This window comes from Synchytrium microbalum, assembly GCF_006535985.1.
Source record: "Synchytrium microbalum strain JEL517 chromosome Unknown SmJEL517_scf0032, whole genome shotgun sequence".
Classification (NCBI taxonomy): Eukaryota; Fungi; Chytridiomycota; class Chytridiomycetes; order Synchytriales; family Synchytriaceae; genus Synchytrium; species Synchytrium microbalum.
This window is the reverse complement of record NW_022158381.1, coordinates 171,969-194,797: the sequence shown is the minus strand read 5'-3', so window position 1 is coordinate 194,797 and position 22,829 is coordinate 171,969. Positions and strand designations below refer to the sequence as shown.

The following is a 22,829-nucleotide window of genomic DNA, read 5'->3' as shown; positions in this document are numbered from 1 at the left end:
GAAGTGACGAGTGCTTATATATATCTCAGTTTTTTCTACTCAGCGCCCTCGTAACCTGTACGTGGTCAAGAATCACAGGACATCAAACACTCTCCCAATGTCGGACATTGAAGAGCTGCCAGATTATAACAAGTTCGGTATGTAATGAGTCAATGTTTGATACAGTGCACTTCCGATGATGGAAACTGCTTTCCCGTTGTTCTGAAGTCCTCTTTCCATGCTCGGTAGCTGAAATCGGAAGTGGTATCCTACGTTGCACAGTCGCGTGGCACAACAAGGGACTTCTGATTCCTGTCTCTATCTTTCTGGTTTGATATTTGTTGCTTATCTACTTGTGAATTACTACCAGGCTCACCATTATGACTCTCGCAGATCAAAACGGGTGATTCCAGTTGGATTATTGTGGACTCTGGACTCGAAACAACTTGGGATGCACTTAACTCTGCACTTGACGGCGTTTTGAAGCCTGGGGATACAATCAGCCACATGATTCCCACACACGGTACGTCCATCACCATCGCTTTTGGAATCTGAGCTGATAATCATTTGTTGTTAGCTCATCTCGACCACATTGGAGCATTTGATTTGCTCAAAAAGCGCTTCCCGGATATCATTCCGGCCATAATGAAGGATGAAATTCCGTTCGTCCTGGGCACGATGAAGTTTGCTGAAGGAGCGGCCTCTCCCATGTCAGTGTTTTCACTCATTGGGAAGCGCATGTTGCCAGAAACATGGGTACCCAAGAACTATTCAAAGGTAAATACTGCTCTCTGAATCATTCTAGACACATGTCATTCACCTTGCCCATAAAATACAGGATCAAGTCCTTGTATTAAACGACGGAGACATGCTGGGAGGCGGAACCATTCAAGTATACCACACGCCTGGCCACACGCCCGGATCTACTTCCATATTACACGTACCAACAGGAGGGATTATCATCGGGGACAGTCTTATGATGATGGTATCGTTGAGTCCTTCACTTCCATGCTGCGGAGGAGGCCATAAGAAGCCATTCCTACAAGGTGCACCGACTTTAAGCACTATGGATCCACGCAAGAATATAGCCTCAGTCAAGAAGCTGCTGGGCATGAGCAGTATCAAGAACTTCTGGCCGTCTCACGATTCAACCTTCAACGGCTTGGCGGTGTCTGACGTAAAGGCTTTCGCAGACAAGATTTAAGTCACGTATTCATAGTTAATCGTAGTAAAAGTAGTAATAATAGTTTGTTGTTGCTTTAATTGAATTCTGTCACGGTAATAATATATACTAGTTTCAACCACATAATCCCAGCACGTGTATGGAATGAATTTCATGAATTTTGAATTTTCGACGCCCCCTACACGTCGAGTTTAGTTGTAGCTAGTTGTATCGTTGTATCGTAGTTTTTCATGTTGTGTCTCATAAATTGCCGTCTTTGTCAGTCAGAAATCAAACCCCACAAACCGCTCAGTCTGGTCCAGTTTCGTTGGAAATAGATAGAAGCATCAGCTTCGTAGACATGGTAGGTCGATACTTCATGGATGCAGGTTATCTGTCCCTGTGATATTGCGTTGAAGAACTCCAAGCGCCTCAAATGACTGTTTGGCAAAATCCGTCTATTCTAACAATGTATCCATGCTTATAGGCTCCTGATGCAATGGAATCTCCCGCTATGAAAGAGCTGGACGCCAAGATCGCTCGTGAAATAGCCGTAAGGGACGGTGCCAGAAAGATGTTGACAATTTTGAGCGACCGAATGGCCAAAGAGAAATGTCAAGCAGATTTATTAGAATCCGAGAAACGTCTGGATTACCTACGCAACCAAAAGTCTCTGCTAATGCAACGTGCCAGTCAATCGTCACTGTCTTCTATTCAGTCGGGGGCCTCTGTATCGTCGACTGGCTCGCTGACTGAGATTAGTATAGATCCAGGTGCTGCAACTCCAAATCACAATAAAAGTAGAGAATCAAGTAGTACTAATCTATCGGCTACCACTCCTGTATTCGAACATCTCAAACATGATCCAAACTACACAACCCAAAAAGTAAGGTACAAACTTCAGGAGGTCAGGAGTAAACTGGAAATCGAACAACGAGTCAGAGAAGGAACTGAAAAGATGTCGCAAGCTCTGGCCAACACGCCAAATGCTGATCAGAGACTTAAAGATGAAGCAGCTGCTAAAATGTCAGAGTGTGCTGCCAAAGTCATGTTTTTGTCTGAAGCTGAAAAGAGATACAAGGGTTTATACGTAGATACTGAAACCACTGATTCACCATCTGAATCAAATGCTATATTACAGGGCTCGTCGTCGTCATACAGTAATATCTTGTCATCGAGTGAATCCACAGTGTCACCTGTTGGATCAGCGCCTGGAACGCCACATTCAGCCCGTGCTCCGAGATTTACATTAACAGGCCATCTCCGTCTTCGTATACTCACAGCGTCAAACATACCTGGTCGTCGGTCACCAAACACTCAAATGTTTGTGGTGGTACGTGTAGATGGTGTAGAACGAGCCCAGACAAAGACTACGAGAAAAGATTGGAATGAAGACTTTGATATACCAATTGATCGGTCGCATGATGTGGAGATAAGGTATCGTCTCTGTAATAGTTCTTCAAAAACACTTTTGTTCCGACAACTATCAACTCTAGAGCCCAAGTAACCTGGAAGCTAACTAACAATACACCCTTTCTAGCGTATATGATGAAGATGGTAAACTGCTGTCCCTGATTTGGTTTAAATTGCATGATTTGGAGGAAGACCTCAAATATGTCATAGCAAAAGCGGACAACGTTAGTACCTCATCGCTTCATACTGCAAGTACTGGAGCTTCATCTGGTGCGGCCAAGCAACCCGAGCCGATGGAAACGTGGCTGGATATGGAGCCAGGTGGTCAGATTCGTGTTCGACTCAACTTTTGTAAGTTACAAGTCATCCTTCAGAATGTCCTGGTAGCTTTTTTATCATGTTGTCCGAGCTCTTTCTGTCTTGCTGATAATGAATCATTAATAGTGAGTGATGCCATATTGAGCAAAAAGGACGAAGGGATATTTCGTCGACAGCCTGTCAAAAAGGGTGTCTTTGCTAGAGGCCACAAATTTATACAGCAGCAATTCTACCAACCTCTCATGTGTTCTGTCTGTAATTCATTCTTAATGTTTGGTCTTCGATGTGAACGTGAGTGGGCAATTCGGTCTGGTGTTGGCCGCCTCTTTTGCACTTTTCAACCCGTCGTCTCCGCTCATTCTAGATTGTCGATATACCGCCCACAAGGAATGTCACCGTCAGTCCCTCAAATGTATCATCAAAAGTTACCAAGAGTCCAGAGTAAGTGAAGTCTCTGCACGTGCAAGGAAGGCTTGTAACAAAAAAAAAGCGCTGACAACATATGCTAGGACAACACCCAAGACAAATCGCAACGTGCATTCAACCTGTACCATATCCCACATCGCTTTGAACCCTCTACAGTGACACCACCAGCATGGTGTCATCACTGTGGTCAACTACTACCACTAGGACGAAACCAAGCCCGTCGTTGCTCTGAGTGTAAACTCCAATATCATCGTGAATGTGAATCTGTAGTGCCCAACTATTGTGGAATGACTGTGTCGACACTCAATCAAATGCTTGGGGCAATTGAAGGGGCTGATGCAATGAAACGACAAAAGTTGCTTGATGAAGAATTAGCTGCTGCACAGGCTCAATCAGCTAGTGAAAAGCCAGCTGCTGCCGTCAATCAACCGGCTGTAGCTTCGAGACCTGTCGCGCCATCTTCAGCTTCTGCTACTATTGTGGCTCCTGATGTCAAGAAACCTTCTGCCGCTACGAGTGGTAGTAATAGTGATTTAGCCATCCCGCCGAATAGGACCAGTAGCAGTGCTAGAAAGATTGGGCTGGATGATTTCACATTCTTGGCTGTATTGGGTAAAGGTGCATTTGGTAAAGTCATGTTGGCTGAAGAACGCAAGTCAGGCAAGATGGTTGCCATTAAAGCATTGAGGAAGGATCATTACATTCAAACTCAAGATGTTGAGAGGTGGGTGGTGTATTCGTAGAATATTTTGACGTTGACCGTACTTTTTTTTGCCACGCTGACCCTCCTTGCTAAACTGTATATAGTATTCGATCAGAGTTACGAGTATTCTTGATTGCAAGTCGTGGTCATCATCCATTCCTGGTTAATCTGTATTCATGCTTCCAAACAAAAACACGGGTGTATTTCGTGATGGATTATGCAGCAGGTGGTGATTTGATGTTCCATATTCAGGCTGGTCGATTTACTATGGATCGAATACGCTTCTATGCTGCTGAAGTATTGCTGGCTCTGGAATATTTCCATAAGCACAATGTCGTTTACAGGTATGCTGCCATACCATGACTAGCCTTTCGTATTCCTTTTTTCCTCGTCACTCATGCGTTGAAAATGCACAATGTAGGGATCTGAAACCCGAAAATGTCATGCTGGTAGCAGAAGGACACGTAAAACTAGTCGATTACGGTATATGTCGAGAAAACATGAGATATGGTGATCGCACAAACACATTCTGTGGAACTCCCGATTTCATGGCTCCCGAAATCTTAATGGGAGATCCATACACACGAGCGGTAGACTGGTGGTCTTATGGTGTCTTGCTCTATGTCATGTGGGCACGTAAATATCCATACAAGGGAGACGACGAACGTGAAATCCTGGATGCTATCATGGATCGTCCTATATCATGGCCGCAAGATCGTGATCCAGAACTAGTTAGTCTGATTACGAGATTGTTGCAAGCAAATCCTGCAAAGAGGTTGGGTGCTGGACGATCAGATGCTGATGAGATAAAGAGGCATCCGTGGTTTAATGGCGTTGATTGGGATGCATTGTCGGCGCTTAAGGCTGAGCCGCCGTTTAAGCCTTATCGAGTAAGTTGTTTGTGAGGTTTCGAAGAGCTGCTTGTTTTATCTATTTATGCATTAAGTTTGGTGCATGTCAAAAATTGATTCAACGCTAAATTCATTTTTTGGTGTGAATAGGCTTCAGCAACGGATGTATCCAACTTTGACCGTGACTTTACACGAGAAGATCCATTGGCCATGACACCAGTGTTTTCTCGGTTGAGTGAGGCAGATCAGGATTCTTTTAAAGGATTCCAGTATGTGAATGATGAGTGGTTGACAGTAGCAGTACAGTGAAATTATTTGATCATCATGTTGATAAACGAAACAAATTAAACTTTTCTCGTTGCTTTGTGTATCATTATGAGCACTATGTGAACATTGGTTGGAGTAAAGGCGTGAAGCTATTCGTGAGTTTCTAACAATTTTTTTGCTTGACGAGGAGCTACGTTCCGAAAAAATTAAACGGCAGCCAGCCGACATCGCTTTGAAGTTTGCGTCGACGTTGCCAGCTTTGTAAGGCAAGATCTTGTGTGCTGCGCTTTTGCACAGCAACGCACAGCAACCGGAATTATTTTCCCACAAGAAACTGGTCGCTTTCCGCAATAGATCTCGATCGTTCTTGCATAGATCTGTGATGGCTATACGACTCTTAATACGCACCTTGGTGCTAATCTCTACCTTCCTCGCCATCTCTGCCCAAAAACCAATAATCACATTCTCCCTATCCCCATCAACAGCCACTATACTAGACATTAACGGTCTAAACAACATCAACATTTCAATATGGACCAACATTTCATCGACTGATTCCAAACAATTAAATGTCATTGCTGATGGATGTGGTCAGAATTCCACAATCGTGACATCGATTTTCACGAATGCTACCAATTCATCATCTGGATCTAGGACGATTGCATTTCCTGTGAATGGACTGTTACCTTGTAGTCAGACGAGGATATCTGTTGTTGGTAATTCGAGTGCTTGGGGATCGATTGCGAGCTTGAATTCGACGAATGTTACAGTGCAGTATGCGCCATCGTTGAATATCACGTCGCCTGCTAATGGTGTGTCGTTGACGTATATGAATGGGTTTCAAGTTGGGTAAGATATTGGTCATGGCATCAAGTTAATTTTGAGCTTGAATGTTAATCACGTTTTTTATACAGAATATCAACAAATGCATCCCTATACACATCAGCAGTCCCAAATTTCACTGCCTTCATATACCCACCCTGCATATCAACCGGATCATTCTACCAACTAGTCCCAACCTACACTGGATCTTCCGTTATTCGATCATATCTCGTATCGCCTGGAGCACCATTACAACTTGGAGCACACTGTCCCCTCAAAATCATTGGAAATGATGGTGCATACAATAGCGCCATTCTGGCCAACATTACTGTAACTTTTGTTGCAAGAACTTTGACAGTCGTGCAACCAGTTTCTGGTGCTACTGTTAGTGTTGCGACACCATTTGTGGTTAGAATGAGTAATAGTAATTTCCTTGGGACTGCGTTGTTGGATGTTGGGGTTGTTGGTGCTGGGTGTATGCCGGCTGTTAATTATTCACTTGGAAGGTGAGTAAAAAATGCACATGACCAGGTTTCTCGTATATTGACCTTATAATTCTTTGAACTTAGCTATACTGCTACTCAAGTGACATCAGGAGTCAATGTTGTGGTTGCCAACTACTCGACGTGTGTAAACAGGACCTGGAATTTGGTTGTTGCTGCTCCGGATGTTACAAGTTCTGTTTCGGTGAATTTGGTTTTGCCTACCAGGTACTTTTGGAATAGTTAAAGAACGTTTTAGATGCGGAAATGAGTTCTCTGAGCCCCATTGTTTTTTAGCACGACTTCTAAACTGTCGACAATATCGACAACAGTCAAAACAACGTCTACTGCCTCCACAACGACTACTACAAAACCAACAACGACTTTAGTGGTATCCACTCAAGCAAGTACCCTATCGACTTCTTCTTCAGCCATGACAACATCTTTTGTATCAACGAGAGGATTGTCAACGACTTCCAATGTAGCAACCACAACCAGTAAACAAACCACCGGAACTATATCAGTTTTAAGTATTCCGAGTCCTGCTACAATTGTCGCTTCAACTGCCAGTACAAGGACGACAAGCTCATTCGTGGCCTCTGCAACGAGCAGCATCACACTTCCTTCTCCTGCGGCATTGGGACCTAGCATTTCAACACTTACAACGTCAGGAACTACTAGAATGACGGGAACTGGAACTTTCACAGTTGCTACTCTGACTACTACAGTTGGAACGCAGACGACTACACTCTCTTCACTACCAAAGCCAGCCACGATCCAAGGCACCACTACTTCCACTGCCTCATACGCTAGTGCATCTCCCATCCCAATCGTAGCAGCATCAATGCTTGATACGAGCATATCAGATGCATTGACTCGTGTGCCAGCTGCAATTCAAAGTGTCGACGTGATTCTCAGTATGAAAACTACGACGATGACTCCAGTTACGTGGCTGTCTACTCAAACGCTGACTACAACTACGACGGTGTTGAGTGGAACTATTACTGTTCCAAATCCGGCAACATTGACAATCCCAGCAACATTGACAACTATAACAAACTCGGCAATAACAACAACTACTAGTAAGAGCAGTACAACAGCTGCACCACCACAGAATCCCGCTGTTGTGACTTTGAGTGCTGGTACAACATCAACAGTAACAGTGTCGTCTGGATCAAGTTTAGTAGCAACCACAACGATATCATCTAGCCCATCTAATATCGTAATCGACAACCCAGCTGGAAACCCAATATTGATGCAAACAAGCCAGATTCCATCAGCCAGTCCATCTAGTATGGTCGTTGATAATCCAGCTGGAAATCCAGTTTTCATAGCAGCAACCACAACGCAAAGTTTTGGAACGACTAGCTCGCCAGCTGCTTTAACTACTACTTTGAGCACTGCTGTTAGTACTACGAAAGGAGCAACAGCAACTATGAATGCTACAGTCTTGCCTGCTACAGTTGGTGCTATTTCTTCTTCAACTGGATTGGCCACTACCACTAGTAATGGACCTTCGACAGTTGTTTCTACTGCAACGTCTTCATCAACCACTGTACCTGTAACGACCTCATCTAAGCCTGTAACAACATCCTCATCTGCTGTGATAACATCAAGCAGCACCTCCATAACCAGCACTGCTACTACTACAGGTACTACCCAGCCTACCTCTACCACAAAAACCTCATCAGCCAGTCAAACCTCATCGTTAATAACCAGTACCTCATCCGCAACTACTACAACCTCATCGGCAACTACACAAACAACCTCTTCAGCATACAGCACCTCAACTAGCTCATCGGTACCAATAACGACCTCATATACTACTACATACACGACTGTTGGCACAACGGCCACAACCTTATCAGCTGCAGCCACAACAACAGTATCCTTATCCGAAGGAAGTGGATTACAGCCATTAGCACCATCACCAGCGCCCACACTTCCCTCCATCGAAACCACCTCCACAACCACAACAACAACCTCACTAGCCCTCGGTGCCATCCAACCAGCCGCAACACTGTCCCTCATATCTTCCTCCCCATCACCATCCCCAACCGACACACCAACCTCAAACATAAACACCACCGTAATCCTCGCCGCGACCTTCGGAGCCCTCGGCGCCGTCGGAGCAGCAGGAGCAGCCGCCTTCTTCATATCCCGCAACAACAAGGACGGTGCAGCACGTGCACGTCGTATCGCCAACGCACGAGTCACAGCTTCTGGAAACCTGGTGACTGCATCTGGCGACGTGCTGAATGCATCAACGGATTTGGTGGATACGTCGGAGTGGGGAATTGGAATGTCGCGAGATATGATACAGGTTTCGAGGCCAGAGTCTGCTGCTGTTTCTACAAATCGTGGTCGTGTGACGCCAGTACAGAATGTACACGATGGTGTTGATTTTGTTGCGGTTGAGCCCGTGCCGATTGGGAATGCACGGCCACAGTATTATAGACGCGATGTGAGGAAACAGCCGCCCGTTTTTACGCCATCTAGGCCGGAGAGTTCACGCAGTGCGAGGATTGATGTGGTAGGACAGTCGACGCCGAGTTTAAATCCTGTGTGGGTGTCAACGCAGACGCTCAGGGATCGTCCTTGGATGCCGTGATTGAGTTAGAACTGTTGGGTGTAAATTGTTTTGCTTAGTCTTAATTATATAATGGATGTTATTTATTTCAACACCTGAGAGTCGTCGGTTAAGTGAATGTTGGAACCGAAAAGAACAGGAAGATCAACAGATTTGAACTTGATTTACTTCAACGCTTAAGAGTTCTCTCTTTGAATATAACATTATATTTGAGCATCAAGTTGAACACATTTGAGCTTCAAACAACCACACATACTTTCACAGCGCAAGACAATCTCTATTCTGATTGCGTTTTCCTTTTACGAGCTGCACACTTTCATCATCCTTCCTCTTACTACATTTCCATGTTTTTAATGCTCTTCTCCTTTCCTCTTTTTATAAACAGCTCTAACGCTGGTCTTTTCTTCACGCACCAACAAGAGGATTCTTATCAACAACCCACAATTCCTCTTCCTGAGCAGCTGGAGCATTATCACCACCATCTCCTTCATCCTTGACTTGCTCTTCACCTTGCTCGTCCGTCTTTACATCTTCAGTTTGACCACCACTACCCTTGACATCATTATCACTAACAGCTGCAGCTACAGCAGCTACACCACCATCATCACTCTCACGCTTGACACCCACAGCATCACTTTCTCGTTTGACACTAGCGTCTTCTGCTTTTACACCTGCACTATTACTGCTATTTACAGGTACGACCTCGTAATCCACAATTCCAATCCTCCCTGTATAATCCTTAACAAGAGTTCCACGTATCGTACCTAATATAGTGGGCGCATCAAACACCATGTTACGGATGGGCAGCGTGTTTGGCAACGGTGTAAAAAAGTCTGGTGGAAGCGGTACTGTTTTATATCGGTCGTTTAAGGAAGGCAAGACACCTGTTATGGCTGTTGTGGTTGACGCTAAAGCAGCCAATCGAGGGTCGCGTACACCATTGTTTGTAGGTTGTGACGCTTGAGCAGACGACGAAGATAGAGCAGACGGTACTGTAGTAGTAGACGGTGATGGGACAAATGGCATATTGGTGTTGCTGTAAACTTGTTGAGCCGTCGCAACGCGCTTCCTAGCTTGCTCATCGGGTGACGATACATTCGATGATACTGCAGCAGCGTTCGGAGAAGCAGTAGCAGCAGGCATTGATGACATACTATTATATGAATCCTCACGACGTCGCCCAGAAGCAGAAGAAGCAGCTGTAGCACTACCGCTGTTGTTATATTCCTTTTCACGGCCGCCGCCATATCCTGAGGATGATGATGAATTGTTCACGATGCTTGCGGCGATGCCAGGCGAGATTGGACAATTGGCTTCGGTATGAGCAGGAGATCCGCAGCCCAGACAAACATGTCTGAATTTACAAAAGTTTGGGCGAGGACATCGTTGATTATTCCAGTCTCGGCATACACTGCGACGTTCCATCACAGACAATGGTTGTCCTGGAACATGAGTACTGCTTGCGTTGCTGCTGTTGTTACTATTATTATTAGTGCCAGAGCCACTGTTTGCTCCGGTACTAGTAGCACTAGTATTTTCCATGCCATAGGTACAATGACGCTCACGATGGGCTTCACTTCCGCAACGTAAACATATATGACGGAAGCGACAGTCTGAATCCAAATCACATCGATTATTGTTCCAGTTTCGACATATAGTTTTACGTTCACTTTCGTGTAATAATGATGGTGCGTTTGGACGATGCGAGCCTCCTGATGGTTGATAACCTGCTGATGGAGCTGGCTGGCCGTATGAAGATGATGAGTGTTGTTGAGGTTGTCCGTATGATGAGGCCTGCTGTGGCTGACCATATGATGGCTGGGTGGGTTGACCATACGGTTGTTGCGGTTGGCCATAGGATGATGGCTGCGACTGTTGTTGCGCTTGGCCATAGGATGATGGCTGCGCCTGAGGTTGAGCATATTGCTGATATGATGGCTGTAGTTGTTGCTGTTGATAACCTCCTTGGAATTGTCCATTCGCATACATATAACTATTCTGCATTCCACTTCCAGCAGTAGCCATCCCTCCACCTCCTGTAGCAGCAGCAGCGGCGGCAGCAGCAGCCAGAGCTTGAGTCTGCTGCAACATTGCCTGTACATTTTGCAAGTTTGCGAGATTTTGCACATTTAATGATGGAGGTGCTGACGTCGTCGCAGCAGCGTAATACTGAGGAGCAACAGATGTAGATGTGGGCAATAGACTACTTAGAGTATTGGATAGACCTCCTCCTTGTTGCAAGCCTTGCATGAGTGCTGATAGATTTGACGCTCCGAGTTGTTGCGACTGGCCCATCTCGTCATGTTTGCGCTTTTGTCCTGTTGGATCCATGTGCTGCATTATAGGAGTTAGTATATATGTAACGTTGCCTTGTACCCTACTCTCTGTCTGTCCCTTGTCAAAAAGACTTTTTTCGTGGTGAAATGCGAATGGAAGTGTGAAACTCCATTTCCAAGCTGAGAGCAGTAGGGGGAAAGGGATTTGTAATGTATTAAACTCTTCATTTTTACGTGAATTTTTTCTTCTATAATTCTATAATCGACTTCAACCACTCTAGAATCAGATGAGCTCATAATCAAAGCTTGGACGCTGGACTAGCCACCGCTTCCATAATAGATTTGATCATCAAATTAGCTAGGAAACGTAGAGGTTTACGTGTCAAAAATCTCATTTCAGGATTCGGAGCTCCTGAGTTTGTCGTGGTTTGAAACTGTCGAGCTAGACCATTTCACACAATAAACACATACCGGTAAGATCCGGTACCTGCTGAGGTACCAAGTGCTCCACTTCAGGCAGCCATGCATGTTCAACCAACGTCTTCAACTGTGTAGCAATGGCATGATCTTTTCTCATCACCTTCCCATCAACCTCCATTTTCGAATGGCCAATCATTGATATTTCACCAGAGACAAGCCTCACAGGAACATCAATCTCATGTAATCTTTCAAAAACACTCTTGGAAACACCTTTGAAGGCTGACGCTTCATGCTTTGGTAGGCACTTAAGCATGTATGTGGTGTTGCCTTTTTCGTCTCTTACTTCTCGTAGGCCGTCATTCTGATCGAGAGGAGTGGGGCGATGAGTTTACGCTCACATAAAGGTTTAAAAGCAACATTGAGTACATTCACTTACCACATACAGCCAAAATGCCTCTGGCACAAACCTCTGATACATTTTCAGTTTTACGAATGACTTGGCTGCCTCTTCACGGGTATTGAAGACTGCTTTCCGATTTGCAGAAGCTTTCACGACAGCCAGATTCTAGAAGGCAAACAGATTGCGGTTAGATATGTTGTAGGTTTGACAAGTCTCTAAAAGTGCAGCATACCTTTGGGGTATCATTCTTTTGTAATATAGGTTCAATCAACACAATAGAATCGAAGACTCGAGAAATACGCTGTGCCAATACGACAGTCATTCCGCCGAGCGAGTGTCCGACAGCAATCAGTTTGTGATTTTGGTTGGGATTGAATCGAGATCTAATGCGAAAAAACGTACAATAATGTCAGGATTAAGCGTCAAAAGTACGAATGCACAGGTCAAATGTCGACGAGACAACACGAACTGTCAAGACATACCGAATCCACTTTGCAACATGATGGCAATCAATCCCAAGACATTCAAAATCAGTTGCAGAGTTGATACCATCGCCAAAAGCATCGTGATGAGCCACGTTTAATAGGGACGAGTCCCCATACACACGGTGATCATAAGCATAGATGGTGTCAATCGGCAATTGTGAGCCTTTGTTCAACAGTTCTCTAATGGTCGGAATCCACAATTCCTTGAATCCCCCATTCCAGTGAGATAATAGCAGCGAGACTGATGTATTTGGCGTGATCTGTTGTGTAAGGTAGCGTTAGCCTAATGTTCGACGAGTGAGATGTCACAATTGTCAACGACGTCACCGATGCATCTGGTTTGATCTGAGAGGTTGATGCGGTGCCTTGGTATGCATTTAGGGATATCCTGACTCCTGGCTCGGTTTCGATTATGTGGTTTGTGAAGTTTAGTCTTGGGAGATTAGATCGTGGTGGAAGTTCCACTTCCTTTGATGGAGGTTTGCCAGCAGATCCAATAGCATTCGTAGCCATTTCTAGTGCAAGAATCTAGTATGAATCTCTCCGGTTAGCTTGCTCTATAACTTGACTCAAATGCGTCAGTTTGTGTAGTAGTGTGTGCGTTTGTTGGAGAGGACTTCAAAGCCAAGAACTGTCTGGAGCAGCCTCAATTTGACTTGACGGCGAGTCGTAGAAAGAGGTATTTGGTGAGCACGTCCAGTAGGGCATATGGCTGTAAGTGTCTGCACCATAATCCATTTGCATTCCATTTGCTAACAATTGTGAAACGCAGGCCGGTTCCAACTCAAAGGAAATACTTGAATCTACATTAGAGAAAGAGAGGAGAAACCTCGCAGGCTCGCTACGACTAAAGAGTACTCTCCTTCAATCAAAGCACTCGACCCTCAACGACGACAATCTCCACTCTGTCGAGCTGGAAATCAAACAAAACAGAAATCGACTCGATTTTCTGGAAAACCAGCTCAATCAACTAGGATCGAATACTGTAAATACTCATATAACAGCTATGGAATCATCCGATAGCATAGACGCTGGTGCTCCACTCAGTCCCTTTGGTGAGTCCCAAATGGAGAAATATCGATACGCTTTTGTTACAACCCAAATTGAACTATATATATTCTCCCCTTAGACTATTTGAAGCATGAAAGTGCATTGACCACAAACAAAATCGCATTCAAACTGGAAGGGGTACGCAAGAAACTAGCTACCGAAGTAATGAATAAGACAAAGGCCGAACAGCATCACCAAGCATTGAAAGGAGATCCAAATGCTGATCCTACTGCTTTGACGGATGCTCAGCTAGCTGATCTAGAAGCTAATGCTCGAGTCGCATGCCTCATGAGAAGTGAAGTGAGGTGGCAACAGCTGTTTGTACCCACAACCCCAAACTTGTCACTCCTAGAGAGTATAGATAGTGCTGCAACAATGACAAAGAGACCCATGTCGGGCCATCTAAAGCTTCGTATCATAACAGCTGCTAATCTACCAAACAAGCAAGACTCGCCCACATATACCGTTATACGAATCGATGGATCTGAACGTGCCAGAACCAAACCTTCGCAGACTAGTTGGAATCAGGATTTCGATATAGAAGTATCTAAAGCTGAAGAATTTGAAATGACTGTGTATTCAAATGATGGGTTACTTCTGTCTCTTGTATGGCTACGATTGGGTGATTTGGCAGATGCTCTTGCTGCACAGGAACCTCATGCTGAGGCGTCTATTGGATCCTGGGTCGGGTCGGCGTTTGGATTTCATCGGAATGGTGGGCTAGAGACTTGGTTGGATTTGGAGCCTGCTGGTCAAGTGCTTGCCAAGTTTCAATTTAGTGAGTATTGCGAAAAGCCGAGTCGATGAAAGGGACAATGACGGCCTTTTCCGGCGGAAAAGGCTGTCATTGCTTCTCATTCGCTTCCCTTACTAAAAATGGTCATTCTACCTAGTCGAGGACAAGTACGATGTCCAACCGGAAAGTGGATTCCTTGTAAGGAAGAAAGCTGTAAAGAAGGGCGTGGCCGTTCGAGGTCACAAATTCATAAAGTCTCCTCGTGGTGTCACGAATCGTTGCGTCGTCTGTGAGAAACTTATGTTGGTTGGGTTGACTTGTGAATGTAGGTCTATTCCTCAGCCAGCTTTTGCCTAAAAAGTAGCAATCCAACAATTATTTACCGATAGATTGCAAATACTCTGTGCACAAGGAATGCTCTGAAAAGTCTCTGACTTGCTCAGTCAAGGGAGATACGGAAGAGCAAGAAAGTGAAGATGATAGACGAGTAGCCAAACATCTCAGTAAACACCGAATAGTGCATCGATTTGCTAATGCGACAGGTAAAGGAAAAACTGTTGAACGGATTGAAAATGAAATTCATTCTGATTTCGTTATACTTTTTTCAGCTCCAATTGCTCCACCGTGGTGTAGGCAATGTGGACAAGTAATACCACCATTAAGTCAAATTCGAAAGTGCACAGCCTGTGACAACTTTAGTGTCCACATAGCTTGCGAAAAGTTAGTCCCACATTTTTGTGGCATGTCTGCCAAAAACGCAGACGAGTTTATGAGAGAAGCTGAAAAGATTGAGGAAAAGAAACGCAGAGAGCTATTAGAAATCGAAGAAAAGAAACGATTGACTTCAGCTGAAGAAGTACGTAAATCTTTAATGCTTTCTCGTGGTGAAGATCCATCACTGGATACTTCAGCCGATGGCCCGTCACCCACGGCACCGATATTGCCTGGTCGTGTTGGTGGTAGATTGACTGGGCCTAGACCCATGATAGTAACGTCTCCAGAACCAGCTGATACTGAAGACGTGTATCAGCAAGCTTTAGAAGCTCTAGCTCAACGAAGTAGAGAGCGTGATGAATTCGAAGCTAAAATGTCACAATTAGCTGTGACGCCAACTTCATCAACAGGATCACTATCACCTACATCGTCGTTATCAGCACTGCCCGATCCAGCGCTATATGATGAAGTTAGCGAAGTCTTGGCTGCTCGAGAACGAGAACGCGCCTCGTTTGAATCACGACGAGCTTCTCTGCTACCACCACCAATACAGCAACAATCTATCAGCAATTCCGCCATGCCACGAGTCGCATCCAACGCTTCCATAAGAAGTAATAAATCACCGTTATTAGCTAATGCTCCTCCACGAACCGTATCTAGACAGGCTTCGTCAGAAATACCAGCCTTCCCTGCCGCACCAGTATACCCATCTCCACAATCATTGTCACAGGCAGCATCGTCACAACAACAGCGGCAGCCGAAGTCTGATGCAATTGATTTGAATGATCCAGAGTTTATAAGAGAACAACAGGCTGCCTTCCAAGCTATACAGCGGTCTAGAACACAGGCACCAGATGAAGCTGGTCCACCTCGTACTGCATCCTTAATAAATCATCGACCTGTATCATTTGCTCAGGCTGCTAGTGGAGTCCTGACGCCTGATCAGATCAATGCTTTTATAGCTGAGCAGAGACGATTGTATATACAGGCTCAGAGTGCTCAGACTCAACGTAATGTATCACCAGCAGCATCCTCCTCGTCTTCGTCACTGACGGCAGTAAATACAATACCAGATGATGGTAGTGCTGATTTGCAAAAGCTGAGTGAAGAGCAAGTAGACTATGAAGATGAACTAGATGAAGAAGACGCTTTACTACGACAAGAAGAGGAAGAAGAATTCCGGCTTCGAGAGCAGGAAGAACGTCGTCGTCGTGAAGAACTAGATCGCCATAACAATGCCGAAGAGAATGAACGACGAGCACGAGAACAAGAAGAAATATCCCGTCGCAGTATGTTACAAGAGACTGCTCAACAACGAATCCGAGAGCTAATCCTCGCCCAACAAGTCGCAACTCAACAACGCATCCAAATGGAAGCACGACTACGTGAAGCCGCCACACGACGAGACCAAGAAGTACGCATGAGAGAGGAAATCTCGCAACGTGAACTCCAACAAGCCACCCTCGCACGCGCCCAACAACAAGCACTGGCCGAACAAGCACGACGAGAAGAATACGAACGTGCCGTCCGAGCCCAGCAAGTCCAGGAGCAGGTTATGAGACAGCAGGAATACATGGCTGCTGTGCAACGACATCAGCAAGTAATGTATAATCAGCAGATGGCTGCCATGCAGGAACAGCAGAGACGGCAGATGGTTGCTCAGCAGCAGGCTCAGGCTGCGGCGTATATGCAGCAGCAGCAGGCGCTTCATGCTGAACAGCAACAGAGACGTATGAATGGCAGCAATGGGGCGCTGAATGGTGGGGCTGTACAGCAACAGCAGCAGCAGCCGTTGAGGTCGTTGACTGGACGTAGGAAGATGTCGCAAAAGAAGAATGTGACGCTGAATGATTTTTCGTTGATTGCTGTGTTGGGGAAGGGGGCGTTCGGGAAGGTATGTTTTATGTGGTTGTGTGGGATGCGAGTCGTCGCGATCATTACGGCGTCCTCGTTCTGCTTGTGACGAGATACTTACATTTGAATCTCGCAGGTGCTGTTGGTTGAAGATCGTAGAACAAAAGAATTATTCGCTCTGAAATCATTAAAGAAGGATCATGCTCTTGAGAACAATGATATCGAAAGGTGTGTGCTGCTGTTCTAAACACAATAATGTCCCTTTCTCTAATTCATTTTTTTTGGATATTAGTATTCGAAGCGAACTCACAGTATTCAGACTGGCATCAGGCAGCCGATTCCCATTCTTGGTGAATCTATATGCCTGTTTCCAAACTCCCGAACGACTGAACTTCGTCATGGAGTATGCAGCAGGTGGTGATTTGATGATGCACCTATCAAAGAATGGACGATTCCCAAGGAATACGGACGGTATCAAGTTTTATGCTGCTGAATTGTTGTTGGCGCTAGAGTTCTTGCATCAGAATAGTATCGTTTATCGGTACGTGCTTAACAGTATCCAGGCTTTTTTCTGCTTGTGATCTAAAATCGACGAATTTCATATTCAACAGGGATCTAAAACCAGAAAACGTCCTCCTCTCTCCCGAAGGCCACATAAAACTAGCCGACTATGGCGTCTGCAAAGAAAACATTGGCTACGGCTCCACCACACGAACATTCTGTGGAACCCTCGATACCATGGCTCCAGAAATCCTCACTGGGTCCAAATATACCCGTGCCGTCGACTGGTGGTCGTACGGTATCATGCTATACGTATTCGTGTTCCGTAGTTATCCATACAAGGGTAACAAGGAAGAAGACTACTTGAAGGAGATTAGTACCAAACCGCTACGGTTTCCTGTTGAACCGGATGCTGATTTGAAGGATTTGATACTAAAGCTGCTGGTGGTTAATCCGACGAGACGGCTGGGATCGGGAAGGAGAGATGCAGATGAGATTAAGATGCATCCGTGGTTTTTTAAGGTTGATTGGAATGCGTTGTTGAGTATGAGGGTGCCGCCGCCGTTTGTACCTTCCAGGGTGAGTTTGTTGTGTATCGGTCAATGGTTTCCATACGTCCTTTACGACCTTTGAGCGTATCGTTCTTTTTTGCTCGCTTTGCTAACGCCGTTTTCATAACCGATAGAAAAATGCATACGACACTTCAAATTTCGATGGCGAATTTACACGAGAAACGCCAATGTTTACTCAAATGAGGGGCCGCCTGTCGAATAAAGAGCAAGGCGAGTTTGGAGGATTTGAGTATATATGTGGAGATTGGGGGTCACAGGTTAGTCAGCAGCAGCTGTTGCACTATACCGCTGGCAGTAATATGTTGAGGTAGTAAGAAGGGGGGTTGTGTAAAGGATGCGGTTTTATATATTTTGAGCTAATATATGAGAGTGAGAGGTACTTACAGTGTGAGATGCGTGTTTGCAAATGGCATTCCGTGCTGAGAGCGAAAAAAAGTCTTTTAGAATCAGACACGGCTGCTGAAACCTTTGCTCTCACTCAACATTGGTGTCAGTAGCCTCTATTCAAATGGGAAACAAAGTGTCATTGCGTCCAACGCGTTTTGTTGTGATGCCCAATCGAGAGAAGTACATCAAAATGTGAATTGCATTTACCATTTGACTAAAATGGTTCTTGGAAGATGATGCTACGCCTTAATTGGTTCTCCTCCTTTGCCATTATCTGTTGCTTGACGGAATCTAAATTCTCAAGTGTGGAACATTACAGTTAACACACTGAAGCTTTATGGCGTACGTAGCGCAATTCTGCTCCATTAAGCTGAAAGCTGAAAATGAAAGAAAATTTGATCTCATGTAGTCGCTGCATTGTTTTTTGATGGTGTCAATGGTGGTTTTATCGAGATTTTTGTCGGAAACGAAGCTTACAGCTACCATGCACGTGTTTTAGCAGAGTTGTAATCGTGATATTCCTTACTAGCGTCATTTTGTATTTTGTCACATTTGTGTGCTGAAATCACGAGAAAATAGCTCTTTCAAGACGTGAAATTGAGGTTGAAGAAGTACCTTCTGCTGCAGTCACTCTTGCCATATCGTCAACAACAAAACAAAACAAAACCTTTGAAGTGTTGTAAGGATTCCCTATAAGAGGAGCTCAGTGGCCTATACTCGTTGTATCTGGACATACTACAAAGGTATCTACCGTTGCCCTTTCTTCAAGTATTGCTTGTTCAAACGCGCTTTCAAAATCAAGTGCTGATTAAATCACTTAATGCGCAGTTGGAAATCATACATACATATATCCATCCTGACCAACTTTTAATGTAATAGGGTCCGACTATAGAGCAGATCTGTAAGACCATCTTGTCACTTCGATACTGTCAAAACCCATCAACATCTAGAAACAAACATGGATGAATTTGACGACGACGAAGAAGAATACGGTGAATTCGGTGACGACTATCCACATTGGATGCATCAACACTTTGAAGACCATTACGGATCTGACATTGACTCCGAGATGGAAGAATGGGATGATCCTGAAGACATGTGGCGTACATTACCTAGAAGGCAACGAGATGATATGCGTCATATAGGTCGTCATATTTCAAAACATAATTTTGGTGTGCCTTCCGATACCGCACTGGCTACCTTTGACTCGCTAGTTGCTCTGCCAATCCCTGTAGACGATGACGAGGAGGAGGATGTTGCTATTGTAAACGAGTCTTTGCCATTGGAGCTTTTGGTCAAGATCTTTGAATATGCAGGTGAGCCGTTTCTTTGAGTTAGGCTCGTATTCATGGACTCGGAAACAAAATTTGTCCTCTCGCCTTATTATAGATGCCAAGACGCTTCGAAAGATTGAAACGTCTTGCAAAACATATAATGAAGCTGTCGACGCTTACAGGTTGTGGAATACAGTAGCACCTCGAGAGATTGTCGCTTCTCCTGAATTGGGCCTCACTAGGAAGCAAATGCTTGGATTGGGTCTCAACAAGAATTGTATGAATTGTGACAGGACGACTGATACTACCATTCAGTTCCATCTGAAGAAGAGACTATGTCCTCCTTGTCGTGCTGCAGAGTAAGCAAAACTGGGTCGTCCAAATGTGTATCCAGACCATTGGCTCACTCACTTTTTCAAACACAGGCAACAAGTCTATGCACGTGCCTTGGCTCAAGCCCAGCAGATGCCAATCATCACAGCCAAGATAGAGCACGACAATCTTGAAAATCAACGAGACCTTCGATTCAAACAAATTGAAACTCGTGGTGCTGAATATAAATGGACCAAGGAAGAACTAGAACGCTCCGAAACATATACAGCACTCATGACCAGACTCACTCCCATTACCGATCAAGTTTGGGTAATTATTAAACCTAAACTTGTCAAGGACATTCGCCAACACCGTGAAGCTGAACGCCGAAAAACTAGAACTATACTATTACAAAGCCATTTCACAAGATATGCAGTTAGTGAATTAAAACTCGAAGCGCCACCTATCTCACGGCTGATGTCGCTACCAGAGTCTCGTCGAATTATAGAAGCTTCCGATAAAGATATGCCAATTCCAGCTGATCTGAGTCCTTGGTGGGTGCAAAGGTTGGACAAAATTGCAGCACCATTGGTAACACAGCTTAGCAACGAAAGAGCTCAGGCATTGGCGAGACTTGGAACTAATGAGCAGGAGATTGCAATGTTGGAAGTCAAGTGTTTGCTCTGTCCTTATAGGCCATATGAATACAAAGAGTTTCTTGAACATATCAAACTTCACGATGGGCAGGCTCCACGCCTCTATGTAAGTGAATTGTCGATTTTTGCATCTCTGGCTCGTTTGGAGGCCACTGCATCTGGCTTTTTTTTTGGACACATTGAATGCCAAGAAAGACCACCAAACCTCGTTGATTGGATGGACGCACAGACGCTCACTCTTCTTCGTTTTACTTCATTGTAGGACTTGATGCAGCTGTCCATGTCTCCAACAAAGAACGTGCCAAAAATCTCCGCAGCAACCAGGGCACGACGAACACAGCTAATCATGGGGATGGTTGGCAAACTCTGGGACGTGAGAGAACGATCAATGTTTCTCAACCAGTACAACCCTGTCCAGCACGTCATCAACTATAGTCGTACCGTCCCACCAACTAGCAACGGCCAAGAATGGGCTCAACTCCTCACGCAACTAGTACGACAATTCGATACCGAAATAGTAAAACCACACAGTGACATGAAAAAGCTAGTAACCACACGAGCTGATGTACCACCAGGAAACCATCACTTCCATTGTCTGAATTGCCCTACCTTGATTGCTAATTTGGATGATGCTATCGTGCATCTCAACCAAGCTCATGAAGATATTCCACAGCCGGGAGATCGAACACGTTTGTTGGTTACTTCGACGACTTTGGAAGAGTTGATGGTTCGTGAGTTTAATAGTGTCAAGGTTATCAGGTGAGTGTTGTTGTGAGTCGCTGCAATACTCACTCTACGAGACATTGTTTCCAGTCTCGTTTTTTGGGTTCAACACTAACACGCGCCACTTACCTTTAGGGCAAATATCCGTGCCAGAGCATGCTGGAGGTGTAGACTATGTCCAAGATCAAAAAGTTTCACTCTTCCCAACTTGAAGTCTCATCATAAACGAATGCATAAAGGAGTCGACCATACCATTGCTGCAGTCTTGTTGCCTACACAGATGGCAAGCCAGTACAGATAAAAGTATCATATTAGATTTTGAGATACGAGGCAGATTTGTAGTGAATGATGAACGGATGATGGAGGGATTTGTGATGATGAGGGAAGAGTGATCATGGGGTTTATTAGGAGATTATTAGTCAACACACAAAGCAAAAAATAACAAAAAAATTCTAAAAAGTGTAATAGCACAGGTGAATAACCAAAATAAAAGAAGGGTTTCAAAAGTGTTTTAGAATCAAGAGGTATTCGACGGGTCTACAGTTGCGTAGTGAAGAACTTGAGTGTTCGTTCTCTACTGTCTTCCATGTTCTTCTGGGCTTCGGCGTCTCCTTCGTTTCCACGACTAGTATGAGGTTGGGGGGTCAAAACCAAAGGTTTCAAGAACGCAGATCAATAGACTAATAGCACGTACTTTGCGAATCCATGAAGCATCGTTGGGCTAAAAAAAAAGACCAGATTACTCTGAGAATGCTGAGACAGCAATAATGCAAAAGAAAACTCCACGCTACACGACAACAACAAAAGTAAATATGAAGACACATACTAGGGAACGAATTCACAATCATCAGGCATCTTCTTCTTCAAGATAGCTTCAACTTGTATCCTCTTCGTCTCTACCAACAAAAGTCCTTAGCAACACTCAACATGCTTTTCCTCTTAACGATACTGCACCCTTACTAGGAAACAAATTATCCCTATCCGCACAAATCCACAACGTTGGCATCCGGATCTTGTCCAACAAGGATATTGGAAATGGGCCTGGGTGGGAGATGCAGCTTGCGTCGGCTAGAGATGTGGTTGCGAGGTAGACTGCTGCTGAACCGCCCCAGCAGTCTGTAGTGCATGTGAGTGTGTGAGTGAAGGGTACAAGGTAATAGGGGGGTTTGGACGCACATCCACAAACACCAATCTTGGATACCCCATACGTAGCCTTGATTTCAGCTATGAGCGGCGTTGCCATGTCGATTGTTTTCGCTACCCAAAAAAAACACGTCAACATCTCTATAACATACATCAAACCACAGCATTTACCAGCATCATGTCTCCCCACAAACTTGATAAACGTCGGCAAGCTGCCATAATACTTCAACCCCTCTACAAACCGTCCCCAGACTGTTTTGGACGGGAAGAATTGCGTGTGGATGTAATTGTCTGGCAGGACAATCTTGTCTGA

General features: G+C 44.8%; 2 protein-coding genes across 2 annotated transcripts; both read left to right on the top strand.

Moving 5' to 3' along the window:
* Nucleotides 1-97: 97 nt before the first annotated feature.
* SmJEL517_g04588 (uncharacterized protein) lies at nt 98-9,034 on the top strand (the record flags this gene model as incomplete). The annotated part of the gene is made up of 17 exons (XM_031170516.1): nt 98-137; nt 229-308; nt 373-502; nt 557-756; nt 818-1,156; nt 1,629-2,578; nt 2,682-2,905; nt 2,999-3,163; nt 3,237-3,313; nt 3,382-4,022; nt 4,106-4,345; nt 4,423-4,891; nt 5,003-5,121; nt 5,495-5,968; nt 6,034-6,447; nt 6,511-6,651; nt 6,721-9,034. The coding sequence occupies 17 exons, from the start codon at nt 98-100 to the stop codon at nt 9,032-9,034; spliced, it is 7,017 nt and encodes a 2,338-aa protein (XP_031023494.1).
* A 4,268-nt stretch (nt 9,035-13,302) lies between these two features.
* Nucleotides 13,303-18,332, top strand: SmJEL517_g04587 (uncharacterized protein; the record flags this gene model as incomplete). The annotated part of the gene is made up of 10 exons (XM_031170515.1): nt 13,303-13,308; nt 13,367-13,649; nt 13,724-14,422; nt 14,538-14,705; nt 14,770-14,922; nt 14,989-16,988; nt 17,085-17,176; nt 17,241-17,489; nt 17,560-18,028; nt 18,135-18,332. 10 exons carry the CDS (start codon nt 13,303-13,305, stop codon nt 18,330-18,332), a joined length of 4,317 nt encoding a protein of 1,438 aa, XP_031023532.1.
* Between the last annotated feature and the right edge of the window lie 4,497 nt (nt 18,333-22,829).